Source organism: Coturnix japonica, chromosome 13, assembly GCF_001577835.2.
Source record: "Coturnix japonica isolate 7356 chromosome 13, Coturnix japonica 2.1, whole genome shotgun sequence".
Taxonomy (NCBI): Eukaryota; Metazoa; Chordata; class Aves; order Galliformes; family Phasianidae; genus Coturnix; species Coturnix japonica.
Window position 1 is genome coordinate 14843713 of NC_029528.1, and position 18496 is coordinate 14862208.

Genomic DNA, 18496 nt, shown 5'->3' on the forward strand with positions numbered 1-18496 from the left:
GCCGGTGGTGCCCAAGAGCAGGACGCGTATTTCGCTCTGCATGCGAACAGCGGCCACTTGGTGACGGCCGAGAGGATAGACAGGGAGCAGCTGTGCCGGCTGCAGGGAGAAATGCGTGCTGCGCTGTGAGCTGATCGTGGAGGGCGAGATGAAGGTTTATGCAATCGATGTGGAAATCACGGACATCAACGATAACGCGCCCAGCTTCAAGAAGTTGGAGCTGGAGGAAAAAATGAGCGAGATGACAGCACGGGGACTCGATTTCCTCTGCCCGATGCGCACGACCCCGACGTAGGTGTGAATTCCCTGCAGAGCTACTCGCTGAGCGGCGACGAGCACTTCTCGCTGTCCGTGCAGACAGGAGCCGACGGCGAGAAGCGTCCCGAGCTGGTGCTGGCCAAGGCGCTGGACCGGGAGGAGGCGGCGTTTCACGAGCTGCTGCTGAGGGCGAGCGACGGCGGCGACCCGGCTCGGACGGGCCACGCGCGAATCCGCGTGGCTGTGCTGGACGCCAACGACAACGGCGCCCGCGTTCAGCCAGGCGGTGTACACGGTACGAGTGCCGAGGACGTGCCGTGGGCTCCACGCTGCTCAGCGTCACCGCCACCGACCCCGATGACGGAACCAACGGAGACGTCAAATACTCGCTGAATAAAGCAACGCACCTCGCATCCGAAATCTTCCATCTGGAACCCGATACTGGAGCGATCAGGTTGATGAGGAATCTAGACTTCGAGGAATGGAACTCCTATGAATTGGAGTTACAGGCACAGACGGTGGTGAACTTTTCGACACAACGAAAGTGTCGATCTCTGTGACAGACGTGAACGACAACGCGCCCGAGTATTCGGTGCGGTCGGCGCTGAGCGAGAAGCCGCGGTTGCCGAGCGCCGCCAGCTCCAGCGCCAGGTCCTTGGCCACGTCGCCCACGAACGAGCCCTTGGGCAGCTCCTCGGGCACCGAGTAGCGCAGCTGCCCCCACGCCGCCTCCCACGCCGCCACCAACACGCAGCACAGCAGCGCCCGCTGCCTCCGGCCCCAGCGCCCTTCTCTGGCCGCGCACATCTCCCGCACGGCCCCGCCGCTTCCTCACACTCGCCGCTTCCGCGCCGCTCCGCCTCCGACTTCTTCCTCCACTTTTCTCTCGCCTTCTATTCCGTCTCCGTTTTCGCGGCCGGTGCCGTCCGGTCCCGTCGCCCCTCCGCCTTCCTGCAGCACCGCTCCGGACCGCGGGGCCGCTCGGAGCCCGCCCGGACACCGACACAGCGATCGAGAGAGCGAGCCGGGCCGCAGCGGGCGGGGCTGCCTGCAGCGCTCCGCTTTTATTCTCCTCCGTGGTGAACAGCGGCGCCCGCAGCCGCTGCCCAGCACTGCACGCACGGCTCCACAAAGTAACCGTGGAAGCGCTGGCACCGCGAGTTTCTTTTACAGACATACCAGATTGCCTGAATTCGCCTTTCTGCACTCGTTCTGTTCATGTCCTTTTTGTTCTTCAACATGTTCATGATGATGAGAATGTAAATGGCACCTCTCGGCATCGTTTTCTGTAACGCATTGGATGTTGTATAGTTTTGACTTCTTCCTCTTTTTGGCAGAAGTGATATTTCCAGCAGAGATTGTCAATATTAGTCTATGTAGTCCTTTCTCAATGTCATTTTCCTCCTCATTCTTGCAGTGTACGATAATCCAAGTGCTACATTCCTTGTAACTTGTTTTCCTTTCCTGGTCAGTGTCTCCCATAGATATGTAAATGCACCCTTTAGAAACAAGTTAGCAAAGCAAACACTCTCCCTCTCCCATGGTCGTGCCATTAGCCAGCTGCCTGCTCTCCCTATACTCCTGCTAGAGAGAAAAAGGTTTCATACTTTGTGTTCTGTGTTAACATCCATGAACAAGCACAACGTTTTTGAATGGGCTATTTAGAAAATATAGCATACTTGGCAGTACAAAGTGTGCTTCAGCACAACACTGAGATACTTGATAAGAAGAGGTTTGTTTTGCAAATTCATGTGACCCAAGAGGACATCATTCATTGGAAAAAAAAAAAAAAAGAGCTGTAACATGCAGATAGATGGTCTTTCCTCATTACTCTGAGAAGTTAATAACTGTATGCATCTGTACAGGTTAGGGGATGACCTGCTGGAAAAGATCTCTGAGGAGGACTTGGGTGTCCTGGCGCATAGCAAGTTGGCCATGAGCAGGCAGTGCGCCCTTGTGGGCACAAAGGCCAGTGGTATATTAGGGTGCATCAAGAACAGTGTGGCAAACAGGAGGAGGTGATCCTCCCTCTTTACCCTGCCCTGGTGAGGTCACATAAGTAATACTGTGCCCAGTTCTGGGCTTCTCAGTTCAAAAAGAATAGGGATCTTACAGGAGACCAGCAGGGAACCATGAAGGTCAGGGTCTGGGGCATCTCCTGTACATGGAAGAGCGGAAAGACCTGGGACTGTTCAGTCTGGAGAAGAGAAGGCTGAGAGATGATCTCATCAAGGTTTATAAATATCCCAAGTGTGCTATTCAAGTCCATGTGACAATGCTCTTTTGGTTGATAGGTAGCAATAGGACAAGGAGTGGTGTGGAGAAACTGGAACACAGAAAATTCCATACATCCACAAAGAAAATGTATTCACCATCAGTGACAGAGCCCTGGAAGAAGCCGTCCAGAGAGGTGGTGGAGTCTCCTTCTCTGGAGATATTCAAGACCCACCTGGATGCTCTCCTGTGCAACCTACTGTAGGCTGCCTGTTTTAGCAGCGGGTTGGACTCAATGATCTGTTGTGGTTCCATCCAACCCCTGCACTTCTGTGATTCTGTGATAAAGGACTATGAATGTCTGGTGTCCAAATCTTATAAGCATCTTTCATACAATAGCACATTCATGGAGGCATAGCATTTGACATGAAGAAAGATTGTTATTTGAAGCCCACAGGAATGAAGGAACCATTGATGCAAGAACCTTTTCATAGGCCTCATTCTAAGGCAAACACTTCTGAGAAATTTGGAGACATTCTTTTCAATGTTCTGCATCATTTCCTTCCCACATAAAGATCCGTCTTCAGGTGCTTGGAGACCCTGACAAGAGAAGGAAGGGTCTCCTACAGTCACAGTTCCAGCTGCAGTAGCCTTCTCCAGAAATGATGAACGTGAACCATGACCTCATGGAAACCAAGGCCTGAAAATGTAATTTTGACCAGGTAGGAACTTCACATCACAACACAAGAGGATACTGTTGTTTAAACGTGGTTTCACACAGAAATTCTAAGCCATAATGATAATAATAATTATAAGCCATTCATTGTGGTTCCATGTGCATAGTTCACATGCAAATATCTTATAATCAGGAAACTATCAATGCCTATTAAAAGAGAGGAACCAGGATCCCAGCATATCATGTATATCATGGCATCAACTATGAAATCAAACTATTGCTCTGCCAAAACCACACTGAGACAACTATTCCCCAGGTACAAATTCACACCATCCCTCTCTGTACCATACATTCAAAGCCTTCAGTTACACCACAGAACATATATTTGGCTTGTATATAGTATATAGTATAGTATATAGTATATATATATGTCATCCACAGGCAAGAGCATTTCATTCAATGGTATTTTAAGGTAAAGTATATCACAGTCTATGTCTCAACATCTGTAAATGTTCAAGGTATCAACTTAAAAGGCTCCTCCAGGTCTATAGCGATATTTTCCAGTCTTCTAAAGGATTATGTGACACACTGAGGTCTGTCTTGAGACATAAACTAGAAGGAAGAAATGAAATCTATACAAGTGAAGTATTCAAAGATGAACAGTACTGAATATGCCTTGGTACGTATAGAATCATAGAGTTAAGTTAGAAGAGACCCTTAAAAGTCATCTAGTCCAACTCCCGTGCAGTGAACAGGGACATCTGCAGCTTGATCAGGTTGTTCAGAACCTGGTCCAGCCTGACCTTGAATGTCTCTAAGGACAGGGCACTCACCATATCACTGGGCATCCTGATTCAGACCTTGCTGTAAAAAAACTTCTTGCTTATATCCAACCTAAACCTCCTCTCTTCCTGAAACTATTTCCAGAAGTCCTGTCAGGCACAGGTGCCTATTCCAAGACCTCAAAACACACATTATAGCCACAGTTCTTTAAAATCATTTGAATAACAGAAGGAAAAATACATGGAGTCATAACCTCAGGCCTAGATCCAAAGCCTGGACAGACTGAATACCAACACCTACCTTGTATACATTCAAAAGTAAACTGCCGTACAAGGTTTTCACTTGCCCTAAGAATCTTCAGACCTCATTGTGTGATTTGTCCTCCAAATGCAAGAGAACAAAAGGCTGTTGCCATAGCTACCAAAGACAGAGATTCCTCCATTCTCAATAAGCCAATATTAAACACCAGTCAAACATCTCTTTCTTCCAAGAGCCCTACAAACACGGAACATTGCAGCCATTCTCAAATGCCCCCAAATTTAATGATTCTCTTTGATCTTCAGAACAGCCAAACAGGCACCTCCAAAGGACAACCTGCCCAGCCCTTACTCCACCACATTCAATAATCATTAATCTTTCCATTCATGAAGCTTCACTCGTATTTCCACAAGCTCTGCAGTACAGTATGTCGGTTTCTTTCATAAGTGATTCTGCACAATCATCTGTACATAAAAGGCAAGCGAAGGAAAGACCAACAATCAGAAAGCTGATAGCAGTGGTGAGACACGGAGAAACGGTTGCCCAGGAATGTCATAACGGGACAACACCGATAGGCCACACTAATACATACAGCACATTATCAAAACAATTAGCGAAAGGATTTCCGAGCAGCCAGAACAACTCAGCCGAACCCAGCGGCGTGACCGCTGATTAAACAGGGGCTGAAACTGTTAACAGTCCGCTGTGAAGCACAGCTACAATGTAGTTCTGCTTTGTTCTCTTGGAGCGTCTCGGAGCAGCGCGTCCTACAAACGCTACCCAGAGAAACCCTTAAGAAAAAGGACTCTGCATTTTGTGCGGAGCTTGAAAAGAATGAGAGACAATGGGAGAATAGAGCGGAGTTACTGACCTGCGATGCGCGGAGGTGGTCGGGCTGATCTCCCGGGCCGGCGCTGTCACTCGGGCTTCGATTCCCGCAGGGTTCCCCGCTGAGCGGCTCCTCAACGGGCACGCTGGGCAGCAGGGCGGGCGGCAGCAGCCAGGCGCCCTCGGGCACGGCGCGGCCCGGAGCAACGCACAGGTTGTAGGAGTAGGGCAAAGTGCCCTCGCAGAAATCGGCCGGAACGGCGGGACCCGACGCCGAGAAGCGCCGTGTGCCCAGACAGCGCAGGACGGCGGGCGGCCCGGCCCGGCGCAGGCGAGTCAGCAACGTCAGAGCCGCGCTCAGCAGGAACGCGGCCGAGAGCAGCGCCAGAGCCAGCACCAGCGAGAAGCGCAGCTCCGCCTGCGGGTCGGCGGCCTCCGGGTCCTCGTTGAGCTCCGGCAGCGCGTCCTGCACGCTCTCGGCCAGCACCACGTGCAGCGTGGCCGTGGCCGACAGCGCCGGCTGCCCGTGGTCCTTCACCACGGCCACCAGCCGCTGCTTGGCCGCGTCCCGCTCCGACACGGCCCGCGTCGTGCGCACCTCGCCGCTGTGCAGCCCCACGCGGAACAGCGCCGGCTCCGGCGCCTGCAGCAGCTCGTACGACAGCCACGCGTTGCGCCCCGCGTCCGCGTCCACCGCCACCACCTTGGCCACCAGGTAGCCCGCCTCGCCCGCCGCGGCACCAGCTCGAACGGCCCCGCGCCCGCTCCCGCACCCGCCCCCGCGCCGCCGCCCTCCGCCCCGCCCGCCGCCGGCCACAGCACCCGCGGCGCGTTGTCGTTGCGGTCCAGCACGAAGACGCGCACCGTGGCCGTGGCGCTGCGCGCCGGCGTCCCTCCGTCCCGCGCCCGCACCTCCACGGCGAACTCGCGGCACCGCTCGTAGTCGAACGAGCGCTGCGCGTACAGCTCGCCCGTCTCCGCCCGCACCGACACGAACGCCGCGTCCGCGCCGCCGCCCGCCAGCGCATAGCTCACGCGCCCGTTGGCGCCCGCGTCCGCGTCCCGCGCGCTCACGCGCAGCACCGGCTCTCCCGCCGCGTTGTTCTCGGGCACGTAGGCGCTGTAGGCGGCCTCCTCGAACACCGGCGCGTTGTCGTTCACGTCCGACACCTCCAGCACCAGATCCGCGCGGCTCGACAGCGCCGGGCTGCCCCGGTCCGTGGCGATGATCGTGATGTTGTAAGTAGAGACTTCCTCTCTGTCCAGGCTATTTTCAATTACAAGTTTGTAGGTACTCTCTGATGACGCTTCTAGTTTGAAAGGCAAGTCGCCGTCAAGATTACAGGTCACTTCCCCATTTACTCCGGAGTCCCTGTCACGAACGTTGATCACAGCCACGACTGTGCTCGGAACTGAATCCTCGGGTATCGGGTTCAAAATAGGCAGGAGGGTAAGGCTTGGAGCGTTGTCGTTCACGTCTATAATGTCTATGTGCACTTTGGCGTGCGCACTCAGCCCACCTCCGTCCTTGCCTTCAACAGTTACTTTATAGTATTTCACATCTTCGTAATCCAGGGGACCGGTAATCCTCACGTCACCTGTCTTGGGGTCCAGACTGAAGAGCTGGCGAGCACTGCTTGCAATGTCGTTGAAAGAATAGGTGATTTCCGCGTTTGTACCCTCATCTCCATCAGTAGCTTTCACCTGAAAAGCTAAGGAGCCTTCTGGAAGGTTTTCTGGCACTCCAACCTTGTAGATCTCTTTGGTGAACACCGGTGCGTTATCATTTGCATCAGTCACATCGATCTTTATCTGGGTGGTTCCAGATCGGACTGGATCCCCACCGTCCACTGCCGTTAGTATCAAATTATGGCTTTTCTGTTTTTCACGATCTAAGTTTTTCTCCAACAGCAGCTCTGCATGTTTCCTCCCATCAGAGTCCTCCTTCACTACAAGGGAGAAGAGCGGATTGGGGGTAAGTTGGTAGCTCTGTAACGAGTTCACCCCAATATCGGGATCTCTGCCAGTGCCCAGGGGGAGCCTCGTCCCGGGAGGAGTGGACTCGATCAATTCTATAGCAACAACTTCTTTGTCAAAGCGCGGCGCATTGTCATTGATATCCTGGATAGTAATGCTCACGTGATATATATTGAAAGGGTTTTCCATGACAGTTTCCAAACCGAAGACACAAGGCGTCACGTCTCCGCAGATGCCCTCCCGATCTATCCTCTCGTTTACGCGCAGGTTTCCACTCTCTTCCTCGAGAACGAAGTATCGCTTTTCATCACCGGAGACAATCCGCAGCTGACGCGCCGGCAGCTCTGCCGGGCTCAGCCCCAGGTCCCGCGCCAGCGGCCCCACCAGCGACCCCCTGCCCAGCTCTTCGGGAATAACGTAGCGGAGCCGCTCCGGCGCCGCCCGGCAGCACAGCGGCAGCAGCACGGCCAGCAGCGCGACCCGCCCAGCGGCTCCTCGGCCCCGCGTTGCCGCTCGGACCTCCATTCTCCGCAGTCCCTCCATTCTCCGCAGTCCCGAAGCGCGTTCTGCAGGCGACCAATCTTCCCGAGCGGCTGGATCAACACCGGAGAAAAACGATTGAATCTTTCCTGCCGGTCGGAACTCGGGCTGGAGCCGAGCACGATCGCTTCTGCTTCTCTGCCCGGATCGAAGCTGCACTGCGCGGGCGCCGCAGCCGGAGGAGTCCCTTCCCCGCATTGGCCAACAGTGACATCCTGAGTCCGCGCTGAGAACTGCAGCCCGGAGCTCCTGGGTTCTCTTTAATCTTCACTCCGAGGCTGGTTGGTAAAACACCATTGTTCCAGGAGAGCAAGATCGAAAACTTGTAAATGTGCTGAAGATTTCCGTCTGTGTCTCTCAGATATTGTATTCGTACCTGTATCAACGTCTTTGCCTGTGGCATGGACAGTGGGACTGAGTGCTGGCAGACAACACCAAGCTGCGTGGTGCAGTCAGCACACTGGAGTGAGGGGCTGCCAGCCAGAGGAACTTGAACAGCCTCGGAAAGTGGGACCATGAGAACCTCACGAAGTTCGGTATGGCCAAATTCAAGGTCCTGCACCCGAGCCAGGTCATTCTCAAAGATAAACATGGGCTTGGCAAGGACTGGATTGAGAGCAGCCCCATGGAGAAGGATTTGGACTCCCAAATGGTGGATGAAAAACTGAATATAACTGTTTGTGAGTGCTTGCAGCCCAGAGAGCCAACTATATCCTGAGCTGTACCCAGAAGTATAGCTGGCAGATTGACGGAGGTGATTTTCCTCTACTCTGCTTTTGTAAGACTTCACCTAGAGTACCAAGTTCAGCCCTGGGGGTCACCAGGACAAAAAAAAATGGAGTTGCTGGAGAAAGTCTAAAGAAACATTAGAAGGATGATCAGAGATTTGGTGCACTTCTCCTATAAAGAACTGCAGGAAGATGGATTTGTTTAGCCTAGAAAAGAGAAAGATCCAGGGAGAACTTACAGCAGCTTTCTAGTACCTGAAGGGGGCCTACGAGAAAACTGAGGAAGGACTCTATAAGGAAATGTGGTGATAGGACAAAAGGGTAAGTTATAAATGAAAAGAGAGTAGGTTTAGATCAGATATTAGGAAGAGATTATTTATAATGAGGGCAATAAGACACTGGAATGTGTTGTCCAGAGATGCTGCAGATGGCAAATTCCTGAACACATTCAGGTGAGGTTGGATGGAGCTTTGAGCAACCATCCAGTGGGTGGCAGTCCTGCCTGTGGCAGCTGACTGGATCTAGATGGTCTTCAAGATCCTCTCCAGCCCAAAACGTTCTATGTCATGATTTCCTAACATGATTCTATCTGAGCAAACAGGTTTAACATACATACACTTGAAAGTCTTCTGCTGCACAAGCCCTGTCCAGTGCACACACAAAAAAACACCAAGATCTTACCTCAGTCCTGCAGTGATCACTGCCCTGTAGACTCGTGGTGTTGGAGTGTTCCCACTGCTTTTCTATCACTGCCATTAAAAAAATGGCATGATAAGCAGAAGGCCAAAAACCTGTGTGTCAATTGTGATTTTGTTCTCGGTGGTTGGAAGAGCACAAGCTAAAAGTCAGCTTTCCCACTTACAAAGGTATGACTGATGGCCAAGCAAAGCTAAGAATCCCAGACATGGGGACACCACTGCAGTCAAACCCATCCTATCAGATCGTATCTCCTGCAGCATTTGAAAGGCAGCAGTGCAGTATCAGCGCCTTACAACCCAGCCTCCAATCACTTCATATCTGTGTGTCTATGATAAACCACACCCACATCTCTTGACTAAGCTGAATGTTATTACAGCAAGTCCCAAAATACAAAAACCGCTTCTGACAAAAGTCATCTGGTTACTGTTGCTTTAACAAGCCAATGGGAAAACATAGAGGTGCCACATTCACAAAAAGCAATGATATCTCATCCGAGTATTAAACCCCATCTTATTTACACCAAAGAAATAAAGACCTGAAGGAAAGCTGAATCAACACAGCCACTTAAGTAGAAGATATGGAAAGACTAGAAAAGTCTCCACAGTACCTTGAGAGGATGGAGTCATTCCCTCACGTGTACCAATTCTGTTGCTCCCTACGTATCACTGTGAAGAGATCCTCCCTTTCTTACTGGTAGAGAAAATACATTTTACTACTGCATCTGCTTAGTCCTCTGGTGGTAGATTATTAATAGTCCTCCAACCTCTACTTATGCACACATTACAGTAATGAATTAATAATCATTCACAACAAAGAACTATTTTGAATTCATTGAGTTTCAGTAAATAGAAGGTAGTAGACATGGACACCTGTATTACAGGCCCTGGACAAATTGTGCCTTCTACAAAGATACACGGTTGCTCGGAGAAGCCAGTACAGAAAGTGACAACTAAAACATAGAGAAGAGATTCATTATGCAGCATTTCCCATTTACTAAACTCCAACATCTCACGTCCAAGAAGCCAGATTAAAAGATGTAAAACATATGATCACAAGACACGCTAACTGAATGCTAATGAGTGAAATGAAAATTAAATTGAAAAATACGTAAAGCAATGAAAATAAATGATTTTTCAAACGTCAGAACAAAACCGAAGACACAAAAGAAAGTTAAAATAGAGAACATACCTCAACAGAAGCCTGGTCTCCATTCGCCACGGTGTGATCAACCATCTGGACGAGAGCATTCGAAATCTCTGATGGCGGCCGGGCCGGGAGCGTGTCGCAGCAGCTGCCGGCCTTGCAGCGCAGCTGGCTCTTGCGCGAGTCGGCCGTGAGCGACACGTCGTGCGAGTAGGAGCGCAGGAAGGCGCGGACGCCGTCGATGCCACGAAGTGCGAGGGCCGGACGCCGCGCAACACGCCGGCGGCGAAGGAGGGCGGGGCAGCCGTGCCAGGCGGCCAGCGGCGCAGGCGACAGCGGCAGAGCAGCAGCAGGAAGGCGAGGAAGAGGCAGACACACGGCCGCCACGGCCAGCACCAGCCAGCGCGTCAGGCTGCCCGCGGGCTCGGCCGGCGCCGCCGCGCTGCCCAGCTCCGACAGCAGCTCGGCCACGCTCTCGGCCAGCACACCGTCAGCGTGCCGTCGGCCAGAAAAGCTGCCGAGGCACACCAACCGAACCGACTAAACTATTCGCTATAGCTATAACTAAGATCTCGACTCTAAGACGCGGGAACAGATATCTAATCAGACGCCACTAAGAGTCAAATTAATGATGAATATCAAAGGAGGCTCGCCTAGACATATATCAAAACACACGTAGCGCTTATGGTCAGAGCTCGTAACGACACACGACGGGAAACAGTTAGATATGCATAGTATATATTAAATTACTAACTGGAACATTCAGTTACAGTGCGTCACTTGAGACATAATGAATGCGCTTAAAGAATATACGCAGATCATAACTGATAATAGCGATCGAGCAACGTTAAGGCGCAAGCGGGCATCAGAAGGTAACGCACAAATAGAAAAATTAAAGCCCGTAATTCCCAAGGTCCATCGCTGAGTCCGCCGTCTCAGCAGCCGACACAGAAATAAGACAGTGTGGCAGACAAAGCGCTGACCACGGGCTCCGGCCGAGGCAGGCGGCGCTCAAGACTTCAGCAAGCCCGACCAGGCCCACGATGCCCGGAAACCGGAAGTCCCCAGACCACGGGCAGCCCGAAGTCGCGGGCATCGGGCGCGCGCCGGACGGGGGCCGGGTAAACAGCCCACTGCGGGCGACGTCTGTCGTTCGACGTCCGCACGCGATCAAGCCAACTGCTACCGAGAACATCTGTTCTCAGCAGATGTGCCTCCGATATATGAGGCGGCGGCGCCGCGGCTCGTCACTCCGCCCGCATCTCCACAGCTCACACCTCGTCGAACCTCCTCACTGTAGCGATCGAACGAGCGCCAAGCATATACTAGCGCGTACAGCGCGCCCCGTCTCCGCGTGCACGCGAACACGATATGGACCGAGAGCGGCGCGACTACCGCAGCCGCCCATCCCGCACGCCGTAGCGACGCGCGGCGTTCTGCCCCCAGTCCCGGCGTCCACGCGCGCACCGTCCGACACAGCGCGCCCCCGCGTTGTTCTCGGCCAGCCGGGGCGTGTAGCGGCGCCCTCGCGAACACCGGCGCGTGTCGTTCCAACCGTTCCAGCAACCCGCAGCGCCAGCACGCGGCCGCTCGCGCAGCGGTCCGGCGACGCCGCCGCCGCCCGCACCGATCACGTTGTACTCCGACTGGCCGCTCGCGGTCCAGGCGTCCGCTGCCGTCACCACGCTGTAGTAGTCGTCCAGCGCCCCGATCCCTAACCAGCGACGAACGCTTAATCTGGGACGCCCTCAGCCCAGGCTGCAGCCAGACGTCCGCGTTGCCGCCTCGAGTCGCGGTCCTGCCGTTGCAGCAGGGCGAACTCAACGTCCGGCAACGGCGTCCTCCGAAGACTCTGCTCAAGATCGACCGGGGACCGAAATTCTTCGGGCGCGTTGTGCCTTGTTCAGTCACGTGCACCGGCATCGACACCTTCGTGTATCGAATAAGCTCCCTCTCCGTTCTCGCCTGCCCTCGATGTTTCATAGAGATATTCGCTTCCTCGTAGTCCTAGGTTTCTTCACGCAGCTGATCGCTCAGTATCGGGTCTTTCCAGGTGAAGAATTTCGTTGCTTCGTTTGACAGTTTTCTCAGCGAGTAACTTACTTCGCCATTGGTTCCCTCGTCGGGGTCGGTGGCGGTGACGCTGAGTAACGTGGATCCCACGGGCACGCTCTCGGCATCGGCACCGGTGTAGCACGCCTGGCTACTGAACGCGGGTCGACCGTTGTCGTTGGCGTCCAGCACAGCCACGCGGATTCGCGCGTGCCTCCGCCGAGCCGGCGCCGCGTCGCTCGCCCTCAGCAGTCAGCTCGTGACAACGCCGCCTACCTCTACGGTGCCAGCGCCTTAGGCCAGCAACAGCTCGGACCTTTGCGTCGGCTCCTGTTGCACGGACAGTGAGAAGTGCTCGTCGCCGCTCAGAGAGTAGCTCTGCAGGGAATTCGCTCCCATGTCTGGGTCGTGAGCCTCGGGCAGGGGAAATCGCGACCCTGGGGCTGTTATCTCGCTCATTTTCAGTTCTATTTCTGCTTCTCGGAAGCTGGGTGTGTTGTCATTAATGTCCGTGATTTCCACTTCGATCGCATAAACCTTCATCTCGCCCTCCACGATCAGCTCACAGCGCAGCACGCATTTCTCCTGCAGCCGGCACAGCTGCTCCCTGTCTATCCTCTCGGCCGTCACCAAGTGGCCGCTGTTCGCATGCAGAGCGAAATACTGCGTCCTGCCTTGGGACACCACTCGGGCGCCGCGGTTGCCGAGCGCCGCCAGCTCCAGCGCCAGGTCCTTGGCCACGTCGCCCACGAACGAGCCCTTGGGCAGCTCCTCGGGCACCGAGTAGCGCAGCTGCCCCCACGCCGCCTCCCACGCCGCCACCAACACGCAGCACAGCAGCGCCCGCTGCCTCCGGCCCCAGCGCCCTTCTCTCACCACCATCTCCCCGGCTGCGTGCAGCTTCTCGCTCTCCCCTTTCCGTCCGAAGAGTCCTGGGCACCACCACCGCCCCGCCGTGCCCCTCCCGGAGCTGTACGTCCTGGATTTTGCCTCTGAGCTCCCTTCCTCCTTGGACCTGCAGCCGTGGACTCGCTTACCGGCCCGCCTCTTCTCTGCCGCTCTCCTTCCTTTGCTCTACCCAGACTTAGCCAACAGCGACACTCGCAGTCGCCTATGATAACTGCAGGCTCTGCCTCGGCTAAACGGCTCCAGCTCACACCTCCTTTCTACTGTTCTGTTACTGATAATGTCTCCCAAACAGTGTTTTCGCAGATGCACTCTCAGAAGCCGAATTACCATATCACGGTACACGAGGGCATAAATAGGACAGCAGGTGAAATGAGCAAGTGTGGGCAGCGAGAGTGCTGAGGTGCTGGGACCTGGCTTCACCTTCTACCTCTCCTTGCAGCAAGTTCTACCCAGTGCATTGATTCTTAAGCAGACACTCCTAAGGGCTGCCACTTTCAGAGGGCTAAAACTGCCTTGAAACAGGTATTTCTGAGATGCCTCATGCACCCTGATATTCAGCTTAGTAAGGTTGGAAACCAGATGTTTTACAGCAGGTATTGATGGTTTATTGTGATGTCAGAGAGGAAGGCACTCATACTGTGTGTTGGCATTCACACTACCACTGGATAGAGTGGGAATAATAGGAAGGAATTAGTGTAGATAACCTAATTTCAGTGGAGATTTTGGGAACATTGAGAATTGTAGCTTCCAGAAGGACTTCGGCTGCATGCAGCTTGCCAAGCAGACCCCAGCTGCAAGTGTGTCTCTTTTCACTTAAAACACATCAGGGTTTACTCATTTGTTCCAGATTGTGACTGTTTCCTCTTGTACTGGCACTGGACAACACAGAACCATCTTCTTTGCACACCATTCTTCCTGGTGTTTATTTATATGATAGGAACCCCTGCGTTATGACCCTCTTTTACTGGGGGAGTAATGAACTAGACCCAGGTGTGACCTCAGTAACGATGAGCAGAAGAGAAGGATTACTCCCTCAACCTGCTGCCAATGCTCTGCAACACAAAACACTGTTGACCTTTTAGTGGCAAGGGCACACTACTGAATTATGTTCAACTTACTGTCCACTGGAGGATTCTCTTGGCCTTTTCCACCAAGCTGTTTGTATGGTGCATGTTTGCCTCTATATGCAGGATTTTACTTCTCTCCTTGTTGAATTCCATGACCATCTGGCCCATTTTCCGGGCTTGTCCAAGTCACTCTGGCTGGCACTATGACCCTCTGCTGTATCCACTCCTCCCCAGTTAAGTGTAATCTACAGGCTTGACAAAGTTACACTCTACTCCATTGTTCAGTCCTTAATTAGAATGTTAAATAGAACTGCAACAAGTACTGACCCTTGGGATACACCCAAACCCACCACCAACTAGACTCTGCACAACTCATCACAGCCCACCAGGCCCAACTGTCCTGTCAGACTTTATGCTTAGGGATCATGAGGCCTCCAGAGAGCTGCCAACAGATCACTGCTCCCCTTACTTTCCTTTATGTACTGTGGGCCACATCTCCAGCCTGAGCAAATGCATTTGCTCAATTTTACCCCATCAAGGAACCAGGAAGAAAAAGCCTCCTAGGCTTAGGAAAACCCTGGTTCCTCTATAGAATTTCCACAGAATGAGGGAATCCACATTTGGAAGGAACCCATAAGGATCATTCAAGTACTGGCTCCACACAGGACCAGCTTCAAACAGTATTTCTGAGTACACTGTCCAAAAGCTTATTAAACTGTGGCAGGCTTAGTAACATCACCAATGCCCTGGGGAGCCTGTTATAGTGACCAGCCACCCTCTGTCAAAGAACCTTTGCCTAGTACCTAACTTAATTGTTCCCTGATGCAGCTCACTGTCATTCTCTTGAATCCTATTGCTGCTACCAGGCAGAAGAGATCAGTATCTTCCCTTCCACTCCCCTTTGTGAGTAAACTGTAGGCCATCATAAGGTTGACCCTCAGTTTCATGGTATGTTGCTATGATAGTATCATGATAACTCAGTAACCAAATGTAGCAGTTGGGCAGATAAATAAGATTGATGCAATAGAAAGATACGGTAACAAAAGGGGAAAAGATTGCTTACCTGTATCAGAAGATTTTAGGCTGACAGAGAAGAGCCCTCCAAGGGGAGGATCTCCCAAAAGAAATCCTTCCCCAGTTGCAGTCAAACCTTAAATGAGGTCTAAGAGAGGTGCAGACAGACTCCACCCTTCAGGTGACACAGCTAAACTGCCTTCACCTGTGCTCCCAGAGCTGACTGGGTTCTTTTCCCCCCAGGCGTTCAATCAGTGGTTCAGGCCATGACTCAACAGTTCCCATACACCCAGTATCATAGAATTGAAGAATCAGAGTCATAGAATTAAGGAATCACAGAGTGGCTTAGATTGGAAGGGATCTTAAAGTCCATCCTGTTACAGTCTCCCTGCTGTGGGCAAGATTTCCACCCACTAGATCGGGCTGCCCAGGATCATATCCAGCTTGAACGTGAATGCCTCTAGGGATGAGGTATCCACTGCTATAGGCAGCCTGTGTGAGTGCCTCACTACTCTCAGAGTAAAAAAATTCCACTCAGCATCTAATCTAAATCTCCTTTATTTTAGCTTAAAACTGTTCCCCTTGTCTTATCCTTATCAGACCATGTAAAAAGTTATTCTACTGCCTATTTATAAGCTTCCTTTAAGTACTGGAAGACTGAAATGAGGTCTCCTCAGAGCCTTCTCTTCTCCAGATAAGAAAGCCCAGGTGCTTCAACCTTTCTTTACAGAAGAGGTGCTCCAGTCCTTTGATTATCTTTGTGGCCTTGTCTGTAATAACTTCAATATCTCCTCTGTTGTACTGAGGGCTGCAGACCTGTACACACTATTCCAGATGGGACCTTGTGAGAGCAGAATAAGAGGGAACAATTACCTCCCTCACATTGCTGGCCATCCCTCTGACTGTATCAAAAACAACCAAGGACACAGCTGGTCTTGTCCTTGGTTTCAAGGTCAAGAATTCTTGACCTTGGTCCTCATTTCAAGCTTTTCATTCACCAGAACCCCCAAATTCATCTTCATGGGGCTGCTCTCAAGGAATTCTTCTCCCAGTCTGTGCACTTATCTGGGATTGCCCTGACCCTTGCACTTGCATTTGTTGAACTTCATTCAATTCATACAGGCTTACTTCTCCAGCTTGTCCAGGTCCCTTTAGATGGTACCTCTTCTTTCTGTCATACCAGTTACACCACTCAGATTATTATTATTTGCAAGCTTCCTGGGGGTGCACTCATTGTCACTGTTCAGGTAGTTGATAAAGCTGCTGAAGAGCACTGGTCCCAAGATGAATCCCTGACCAGGGATACCACTCATCACTGGCCTCCACCTGGACACAGACGACTAACCACAGTCCTATGGCTGTGACCATCCAACTGATTCCTTATCCTCTGAATAGTCCATCCCTCTACTTCTTCTCTCTCCAATTTAGAGAAGTGATCACTGGTGCTGTCGCTTCACTGTAGAAGACCACCAGATTGGTTAGGCGAGATCTGGCCTTGGTGAAGCCTTGCATCACTTCCTTCTCTTATGTGTACTTTAAGCTAGCTTCCAGGAGGGTCTGCATATATTCATAGGGTCTGCATATATTCATAAGCATGGAAATGCGGCACACCATGCTGTAGTTCCTCAAGAATTCCTTTCTACCCTTTTAAGTGTTTATGATGTTTCCCTTTTTCCAGTCTCTGAGGAACTCATTTGACAGCCATGTCTTTTCAAATATGATGAGAGCAGCTTAGCAAATATATCAGCCACTGTGATGCCTGTCATTGGACCATATAGATTTGTGGTCATGTCCCATCCATGAAGGGAAGGAGAATTCACAGACTCTCTCAGTTAAATAAGAAGAAACTACACTCAAGGTCCAAAGAAGATCTTCTCATTTATCAGGGAGGGTACACTTCTTCTGACCTTCCTCTTCTGATCGATGTACCTGTAGAATCTCTTCTTGTTATAATTCACATCTCTTGCCAACTTTAGGTAGGCCCGTTCCTTGGCTTTCCTGATTTCATCTCTGCATGTCTGGATGTCATCTTTGCATTATTCCCAGGCTACGTGTCCCTGCTTCTGCTGCTTGTGCATTACCTTCTTCTCCATCAGTCTCGCCAGCAGATGCAGCCATGCCAGTTTCCTGCCTTCCTTGCAAGTCTCCACTTCCATGGGCTGAATAAGTCATGGGATTTCAGCTGTTCCTCAAATGTCCAACTTTCCAGTTCCTTCACCATCTTCATAGCTCTCCTTTGGATTCTCTCTAGTATTTTTATGTCCTTAAATTGTGCTGCCTGGAACTGCACCCAGTGCTCAAGATAAGGCCAAATCAGGCAGGGTACAGCCAATCTCTTCCCTCATGTGGTTGGCAGTGCTAGGTCTGATCCACCCTGGGGTACGGATGGGCCTTTTGACTGTCATAGTATATTGTGACTCAGATTCAACTTACCTCCAGCCAGAACCCAAGCTCCCTTTCTGCAGGGCTGCTCTTCAACCTCTCATCTCCCAGTCTGAACATATATGAATGACAGCCCTGTCCCATGTGCAGAATCAAGACTTGTTCTTGTTAAACTTCATGTGCTTGGTGGTTGCCCAACCCTCCAAACTTTCAAGATGTCTCTGTAAAATCTATCTTTGAAGGAATAAACATCTCCCAATTTAGTTTCATCCCAAACTTACTTACCATACTGTCAAGGCCTATTTCTGGGTCACCGATGAAAATATTAAAGAGAACTGGCCTTAAAATGGAGCCCTGTGGAACCCTGCTAGTGATTGGTCATCAGATTGATAGAAGTCCAATTGCTGCAACAATTTGAGTCTGACTTATCAACCAATTGCTCACCTATTGTCTTATATTTTTGTCTAGCCATATGCTGGACAAATTCTATAGAAGAATACTGTGAGAAACAGTATTGAAAACTTTGAAATCCCAAAAGATTACATCAACTGTTGTTCCTTGGTCAGCTGGGTGGGAAGTCTCTACATAGGAGATTAAGCACACTGAACAGGACTTTCCCTCATGAACCCATGTTGGCTGTGACCAGTGACTGCATAGATTTTCAAAAGCTTTTCAGTAACTCCCAGAAAAAATCTCCCCTGTAATTTTGCCAGATACCAAAATGAGACTGACAGACCCACCATTATTGGTGTCTTCAGTTTCACCCTCTTTGCAAACAGTGGCAATGACTGCCAATGTGCAATCAACTGGAACCTCTCCCGATTCCCAAGATACATAAAAAACAATTGAAAGGTGTCTCATGATGACATCAGGCAGCTCTTTCAGTACCCTGGCATGAATCCTACTAGATTTACATGCATCCAGCTGGAGTGGTGTATTTCATAAACCTACTAGAAAAACATCACAGA

General features: G+C 51.5%; 1 protein-coding gene and 1 pseudogene across 1 annotated transcript; both read right to left on the minus strand.

Annotated features, from left to right (window-relative positions):
• Positions 1-1079: 1079 nt before the first annotated feature.
• LOC107320285 (protocadherin gamma-B1-like) lies at positions 1080-8204 on the minus strand. Its single transcript, XM_015875983.2, is given in 3 exon segments — positions 1080-4653; positions 5061-5749; positions 5752-8204. Coding segments are annotated over 3 exon segments (2694 nt in total). The 5' UTR covers positions 7733-8204; the 3' UTR covers positions 1080-4629.
• A 3082-nt stretch (positions 8205-11286) lies between these two features.
• LOC107320279 lies at positions 11287-13247 on the minus strand (annotated as a pseudogene).
• Positions 13248-18496: the final 5249 nt, after the last annotated feature.